The 8,294-nt window shown below is 56.6% G+C and overlaps 1 protein-coding gene across 1 annotated transcript in view; it reads right to left on the reverse strand.

Moving 5' to 3' along the window:
• Positions 1-8,090, reverse strand: part of NCS1 (neuronal calcium sensor 1) — a 42,148-nt gene extending 34,058 nt beyond the window's left edge. Inside the window, exons 1-6 of the mRNA XM_010856951.1 lie at positions 7,991-8,090; positions 6,759-6,860; positions 4,905-5,105; positions 3,965-4,014; positions 817-902; positions 573-634 (exon numbers count right to left, since the gene is read on the reverse strand). Of these exons, the coding sequence (XP_010855253.1) occupies positions 573-634; positions 817-902; positions 3,965-4,014; positions 4,905-5,105; positions 6,759-6,860; positions 7,991-8,090 (601 nt within the window). The remainder of the gene's footprint in view (positions 1-572; positions 635-816; positions 903-3,964; positions 4,015-4,904; positions 5,106-6,758; positions 6,861-7,990) is intronic.
• Between the last annotated feature and the right edge of the window lie 204 nt (positions 8,091-8,294).

The raw sequence follows: 8,294 nt of genomic DNA on the forward strand, positions 1-8,294 counted from the left end.
CTCATAGGCCCCCAGGCAGGAGGCCCCATGGGGGAACACCAGGAGGGGGCTGAGAGGAGACTGCAGGGTGAGCACCCGCCCTGGAGCAGATGACCTGGTGACCTTGGCCAGGGGCGGCAGGCGGGCTCATCCTGACACGGACCCTCCAGCAGAGCCGCGGCTAGAGGAGAGGGAAGGCCTGCCTCCCACCTGCCATAGCCCTGCAATGAGATCGGACCGTGCCTCTACCGAGCTGGGCACAGAGAGGACCGGGTGCCCTCCAGCCCGCCCTGCACCTATTTTCCATAAATGCCCAGATGCGGGGGAGCTGGGCTCCAGGGCCAGCCTGAGTTTCATCAGGAAGGAGGCCTGGCCTCCTGCCCAGGCCTCCCGCCCAGCACTCCCGGGCGCTCCGGGAGCCCCTCGCCCTCACCCAGAAGGAGCCAGTCTCCCAGAGCCCAGCCCGCTCAGACCTCCCCAAGGGTAGGGGGCAGCGGCCCGGCCCCCATGGCTATTTCCACCCTCATTGGCTGAGCTCCGGCTGGTGGGGGCCCACGGCTCCCTGCAGGGCCCCCCTCCCCCGCCTGCCTCACCACCCTGCACCCTCTGTGCAGGCTCGCTGAGGGGGAGGACCCAGGGCCTCAGACTGTCAGCCCTGGGGAGATAAAGACCAGAGCCGTGAGCCACTATTACAGCCGCCGGCCCTGCACCCTGCCCTCCATGTGGGACTCCGGAGACCCTCACAGAACCCCAGGCTCCTGGGGTGTGCAGGGAGCCACGTTTATAGTCACCCATGAGCTGACCCAGCTCTGACCGCTCCTGGCCCCTGCTCCTTACCCGCTCACGGTGCCCCCATCCTCCACACTAAGAGGGATCAGGGTGCCGGGTGGCAGGATGACTGAGCAGTCCTGGGGCTGCTTCGTCTGCCAAAGGGCCCACTGGGGAGTCTGGGGAGAGCGCCGGGGCCCCCTGACTTCAGGAACCCGGAGTAAATGTCAGTTCCCTGACCACAGAGGGTGGGTTCGGGCGGGGAGGGGCCCAGCCAGGCCCCAGGCTCCCAGACCTGTTCTTTGCTACCCTGAACTCAGGCCTGGAGGACCCTGACCGTGGCCCCAAAGAAGCTGGGCTCTCTCCCACTGCGGGGACGGTTCCACCCACTATGTGTGACCCCGGTCAGTGCAGTCCCCTCTCTGAGCTGTGGTTTCTTCCTCCATCACAGGGCTGCTACTGCAGCCAACAAGAAGAGGTTGAAGGCGCTGAGCCCAGCAAGTGATGAGTGCTCCACATGGAGCCATGGACTCGCATGCCAACAGTCACGGTATCGGCAGAAAACGTCAGGGGTCTCACTGCGGTTGTGGCAGGATGGCACAAGTGGCTAGCGGAGCCAGGCGGTGGGGCCCGGGCTAAGACTGGACGCAGAGAGGAGAAGCCCTCAAGGGAACCCAGGCCTGAGAGGCTGCTCAGGCCACTCAGATCCCAGTTCAGAGGCCCCTGATCCCACGTGGCCCCTCAGGTTCCTCCCTGAGCTCCAGACCACCCCACTGGCTGAGTTCTCGGGCTGTACCAGCCCTTATGCTGAGAGGTGAAGGGTCCCCAACAGCCCAGGCTTCACAAGAGGCAAAGGCCCTCGTCCCAGGTCACGTTCATGGTCAGTAGTGGAGGAGTGGAGGTGGGAGGTCAGGTCGACGTGACTCCAGAGCCCAAAGGTAAGAAGGCTTTAGCCTGGAGATGGTCATCTCCAAGAAGAGAGCCACCCACCCTGTGCCCCCAGGCCACAGCAAGCCTCCTGCAAGCACCTATTGAGGGCCAGGCACTGGGGTGCATGAGACTTGGAGAGCAGCAGCTCCTGCCCATCAAAGTGCCCCTTACCTCTCCTGGAGACTAAGGCCCCCAAACCCCATCTTTCTCCTGGATGCTGTAATCTTTCTGGCTTTCAGATTTCCCAAAGAGCTTGAATCTTTGTGATTCATTTCCCACTCCAAGCCTCAGTTTTCTCCTCTGACAAATGGAACAGGAATGTTCACTCGGACCCACTCACAGGTAGGTTTCCAAGGTCTCCCCAAAGGTGCCCTCCCCAGATCCCTTAAGGGAACAGGGCCAGGGCCCCCCACCCCAGGAGAGAGGGGCAGGGTCCAGGAAATCACCGAAAAAAGGTGTATCTCAAGTCATGTGTTTTAGTTCAAATTTTTCTTAGTTCAAACAGATTTTGCAGTCTATTTCATCATTTACAGATGTTTGTTTTGCTTTAAAATTAAAGTTTCAAAATGCACTGATTTTAATTTCTATGTAAGTTGAATAACTGTTCCCAAAATGTTCTCAAGTCAAACTGCAGGAAGATGTCATTTGTCTCGTGGCTTCCAGGAATAGCAAGATGAAAGAGCTGCCATATATCAGGCATGACTGTGTGTGTGTCCTAGACAAGGAACGTCTCATGCCTGAAGCTCATCCAGTGCCCAAATGATGCTGTGAGGCAAGGATTCTGAATATCCCCATTATACTGATCAGGAAACTGAGACCCCAGGGGAAAAGCCATTTGCCCAAGGACCAAAGTTAGCCTGCAGTGGAGCTGGAGCCAGAACCAGGGTCTGAGTGACAGCAGAATTTGTCCGGAAGTGCGGTGTTTGAAACATTACACAGATGTATTCTGAGAATAACCTTGCTTAACATGCTGCCTGATTCCTGCACTTCACCATCTGTCCCCCTGAATCTTTGGCTTCTCTGAATCCCCAGAAAAGGGCCACCAGGGCTGGGAAGCAGAAGTCCATAGTATCTGCTGAACTCTTAATGACTTGCTTTGATGAGGGAACCAGACCAAGGCACACTGACACAGGTTCAAATCCTGGCTCTCCCGCGTCCCAGCTGTGCATCCTTGAATGAGTCGGTTAACCTCTCTGAACCTCATCTGAAAACTGAGCGTGCTAAAACCTACATACATAGCGAAGAGGCTAGAAGGAACTGGCAAAAGTGTTCACAACAGTGACATCAGAGAAACGGTACAAGGAATGCCTGTATCTTCCAAGTTTGTCCTTCCCCAGCGGCTGAAGCTGTGGGCAGGATCTGGGTCTGCCCACATCACAACCATAGAACAGCATCCGACACACAGTGCACGCTCTGCGCGTGTTCATCCTTGTAGAAGGCATGTGTTATGCTTGATTTAGGTGGGTAAGTTGGAAAGTAGACATGCCTACCTTTAGTGTCTGAAACTCAGTTATTTCTGGCTAATAATGGACTGACCTTGGTGACTACACATGTGTTCGCTCACTCTCTCACACACGCACACACACACCAAGGTAAGATTCCAATGACTCCCTGGTTCAAGTCCTCTCTACTGACAGACTCTGAATCTTCCAGAAGAGTGGTTGATCCTGAGGGATGCGAACCACACCTTCTGCTTCCTTTGAGACCTTGAGGAAAGGCTGACATGCGAGATTTTCTCAGGACTCCTGGGGGAGAACCTCTCAAACATTTCAGAGCAGAGTGGAGTGCTCAGGGATTTGGTGCAGCCCAATTTCACGAATATTTTCCAAGCACCTGCCAAGGTCAGGGGCTTCCCTTGTGGCTCAGCTGGTAGGGAATTTGCCTGCAATGCAGGAGACCTGGGTTTGAGGTCAGAGGCTGCAGGAGGGACTGAAGCACCTGGCCAACAGGAAGGGTCTATTTCTGAGTCGAGTAATTCATTCTTTAGCTCCTATGTGACCTTGAGAAACTGAGTTCACCTCTCTGAGCCTCAGTCTCCTCACCTGTAAAATGGGGATAGTGGTGGTGGTGCCAAAACCTTCCTTCCAGGGTGGTTAGAAGGAGCAAACAGGATTTCTCACCCCTTCGTTCATCCAGCAATTAATTTCTGAGTACTCATATGGGAACGCAACAGTGACCTAGACACCAGTCCTTGTCCTCCAAGGCCCTGATGGAACTGTAGATTCCGACCTACAGCAGGGGACTACAGGGCTGTCTAATTATCTGTCATGTAAAGCAGGAAACTGACCCAAGTAGGGGTCAGGGTGTGCTCCCCAAGGACGGGGCCCTTACACTGACCTATAAAGGCCACCAGACCTCAGCAGGCAGAGAGAAAGGGCTTGCCAGCACTGGGGCTGCTGATGTCCAAAGTTCAGAGCATGGTGAGATCTGGGGACCACCAGAAGGGGCCAGGGAACATTCAAGAGGAACAAAGCACTAAGCCAGAAGAAGCACCATGGGACACACCTGGTGGTCCAGTGGCGAACACTCTGCACTCCCAATGCAGAGGGCCCAGGTTCGATCCCTGGTCAGGGAACGAGATCCCACTTGCCGCAACAAAGATTGAAGATCCCACGTGCCACAACTAAGACTCAATGCGGCCAACTAAATATTTAAAAGAAGAAGCCTATGATCCAAGCAGATGGAGCACAGCAAAGACTCCAAAATGTTAGCAATTGCTACTATCATTAATAAAGATGTCACAACACACAAAGGCAGGGCAGAACCAGGGCTGGTAACATGAGCGCCTGGGAGGGGAGGGGGCAACAAGAGCCACGGATAGTCACCCTCCGCCTATCCACCCTGTCCTGGGGCACATGGTCTCTGCCTCCTCTGACCCATAGCCCCCACTTACTTGCTTTGTCCCTAGTCCTGGGAAAGGGAGGGACATGCGGGCTGGCCTTCATCACAGGGGCCCCCAAGGGTTCCAGGGCACACATCCCAGGGCCTGCGAGGGTGGAGCCCCAGGAGCCCAGGGTTCACGGCCCTGAGGGTTCCGACTCCAGCTCTGGCCCTTTAAGAGCTATGAGTGGGTCATTCATTGTCCTGGACTCCGAGAAAGTCACACCCGCACACCCGCCAGCCTGACCAGAACCCACCAGAGGCAGGACCATGCCCCTGAGCACCCGCTGCTGCCTCCTCGGCCAAGGCGGGCCCCCTTTCTCCTGCCCTGCACCCCGTGTCCTCACCGGTTCCCAAGGCTGGCCCCGCCAGTGTGGCCTCTGGGTGGAGCCCTGCCTGCTGGTCAGCTGCTTCCCGGAAGGGCTCCCCGATCGGCCTCTGGCTCCGGGGCACCCCCTCTATACTCCCAGCCCTGCTCCTTCGGGTTTCCAGGGCCTCCAAGTTGCCACAGCTTGATGCCTCCGGACCCAGAACACACTGTTCCTTCTCTGTGAAACACTCCCAGCATCTCCCATAAACCACCCCTCCCCCCAGATCTCCCGTGGCTTCTCAGCTCCTACGTCTCCCTCGGGTCACACTGCCAAAGTGAGCAAATCAAAATTTAGATTTCACATAAACAACGAATAACCGTTTAGCATATCTGGCAACCCTCCCCTTGCTGTTCTTCCGTTGCTAAGTCCTGTCCGACTCTTTGCGACCCCCCGGACTGCAGCACGCCAGGCTTCTCTGACCTTCACCATCTCCCGGAGCTTGCTTAGATTCATGTCCATTGTGTCGGTGATGCCATCCAACCGTTTCATCCTCTGTCGCCCCTTCTCCTTGGCCCTCAATCTTTCCCGGAATCAGGGTCTTTTCCAATGAGTCAGCTCTTCGCATCAGGTGGCCAAAGTATTGGAGGTTCAGCATCTACCCTCCCAATGAATATCCAGGGTTGATTTCCTATAGGATTGACTGGTTTGATCCTGCTGTCCAAGGGACTCTCAAGTGTCTTCTCCAGCACCGCAGTTCGAAAGCATCAATTCTTTGGTGCTCAGCCTTCTTTATGGTTCAACTCTCGCATCCGTACGTGGTAACCGTCCCTCCTAAAACACTGCCTCCTCCAGAAAGCCCTCCCAGGTGCACCCTAGACCCGGTGGACTCGCGTTGCATCGCACAACACTCTATCTTGTTTCCCTGCCAAACTGAATACCAGGAGGGCCAGAAATCCATCCATCCAATCTACCCTATGTCTTGGCACTCCCATGATTTTCTGGATTGGGGAGTGAGAGGTAGCATAGTGGCCCAGGGATGCCCTTGGCCAGATTCGCCCACAGGGGCACCCAGGGCCTCCACCCGTTCTCGCACGGCGGGCTGGCCCTCCTTCTCAGAGATGTGCCCAGAATGCTTCTCATGACCACCCAGCCCCCTCCACGGAGCCAGGGCAGAGGAAACATGCATCAAGGTGGGAGCAGCTAGCAGGCTCCTCTCCTTTATTTTGACGACTACTGTTGGTTTTAATTAAGATCCCATTCCTCTCAGGCCTAGCAAGGAAACAATAGCTGCCCAACGTGGCCGTGTGGGCTAGCGAGCCATGGAGAGTGGCAGGGCCACAGGGGCCTGGGGCAGGACCCCCTCCCTGCCAGCAGAGGCTTTGAGCTCCGCCAAGCTCTCCGCCTGCCCAGCACACACACCATATATTTTTGAACAGAAGGGAAGCATTCGTTTTTTTTTCCCCCACAGTGCCAAAAATAGCCCCATCTCCTGCCTTTGAACAGGAATCTTGTGGTTCCTACAAAGAGACAGGGGCAGGAGGGGCCTCAAAGGAGGGGCTGAGCTGATTGGCTGGACCCCCTCCTTGTCTCCCCAGCCCCAGCAGGAGAGAGGGGCTGGGGTCCTCGCTAGGCCTGACCTGCTGAGGCCCAGCCTCCCAGCACCTACCTTCTGAGGCCCACCTCTCCCCAAGGTGTGGCAAGCCCCCTATCACCCAGGCCAGGAGGTGGGAGGAGGCCAGGCAAAGGAATAGCGAAGACGAAGATGGATGAGAAGAAACGTCCCTCATCCACTAGCGTGTGAGCTGATGGGTTTGTTTCCTTCCTTTTGACAAACGTATTCCAGGCTCTGTCCGAGGACCAGGGATAGAGCAGTGAACTGTGAGACCAGACGCGGTCGCATCCACAAGGTGCCCACAGCCCGATGGAAGTAGGGTGGGTTACACGTGTTCTCATTGCCAGATCTGGGGCAGGCACTGGCTGGGCCCAGGGCACCTGTGTGGAGGGGACTTGGGCGCTGGTTTAAGCCGAGTGTGGGCGGGGGTGGGGGGTCCCGGGGTCAGAGGAACGAGACAAATGGAAGGGTCAGATGAAAAGCTGTCCTAGTGGGCACTCATCCCTGGCGAGGACCCTCATGTCACCTGGCTGCAGGCCCGCAGTGGGGGGCGTTTTCCCATTTTACGCGTGAGGCCCCCAGGACTCAGAGAAGGGTTTTCGAGTCTAGGATGTCCAGGCCCTCTGGCCAATGTTTTCCACCTTCATTTCATCCACCACCCCGGGAGGCGGGGCTATCGTCACCGGCCCATTTTACAGATGAAGTGAGGAGGCTCCATAAGAAAGGGCTTGGCCAAGATCGCAAAGCTGACGAGAGGAGCTGGGAGTTGTACCCAGGCCTGGATGGTCCCTGAGGGGGAACTCCTGACACTACTGACAAGCCATCTCAAATCCTGTCCCCTCCCCCGCCTCCACCAGGTCACTGGATCTCAGATCCTATTTCCTCCCCCACCCCTAGAAGAGAAAGCAGGTGCCAAGGTGCGAAGACCACAGGCCTGGGAAATGGAGTTGTTGTTGTCCAGTCGCTAAGTTGTGTCTGACTCTTTGCGACCCCATGGACTGCAGCACATCAGGCTTCCCTGTCCTTCACTACCGCCCACAGTTGGCTCAAACTCATGTCCATCGAGTCGGCGATGCCATCCAGCCGCCTCATCCTCTGTCATCCCCTTCTCCTCCTGCCCTCAATCTTTCCCAGCATCAGGGTCTTTTTCAATGGAAATAGAGAACCGGGGATGTAAACCCAACCAACTCTGCCTTCCTCCAAATCCAGGGTCCTTTCTGGTTCCCACAGCAGCTTCCCAGTTTAAAAAAAAAAAAAGAGGCCACTTTTTGCCCCCGAAGGCTAGAGCAGTCGGGGAGCCAGAGGCTGAAGAAAGAGAGAATGGCACTCTGAGCTCACTTCCTAGCTGAAAACCCAAGCTTAGAATGAAAAAAAAAAAAAAAGCAGAGTGCTATTTCTGCCTTGGGTTAAACATTCCTCAAAGCCACATTCCTCTGCCCTCCTCCTCCTCCCCTGCCAGGGAGTCCAGAGCTCAGTGTGGCCCGGACGCCCCGCCAGCTTCCGGGGCCACCTCGTGAGAGCAGGAGTGCCGGAGCCAGCAGCTGGCCCGCACCCGTCCCGAGCACCCCGCTGGGCTCCCGAGGTAGGGAGCATGGCCTCCTTGGGGGCATGGTCAATCAGGCTTCCCTGCCGCTGAGAAAAGGCCCATCTTACTGAGAGTGCAACAGATGGGGAATGGAGACCCTGAGAAGCGCCACCCAAGGCCACAGCAAGTCATGGGCTGGAACGGGGATCCCAGACTCTGACTCCCTGGCAACTCCCCGCCCCCATCAGATGGCAGGGCTGGGGCACAGATGGGTCCCACCCGGGTCATC

This window comes from Bison bison, unplaced genomic scaffold (assembly GCF_000754665.1).
Source record: "Bison bison bison isolate TAMUID 2011002044 unplaced genomic scaffold, Bison_UMD1.0 scf7180017864375, whole genome shotgun sequence".
NCBI lineage: Eukaryota > Metazoa > Chordata > Mammalia > Artiodactyla > Bovidae > Bison > Bison bison.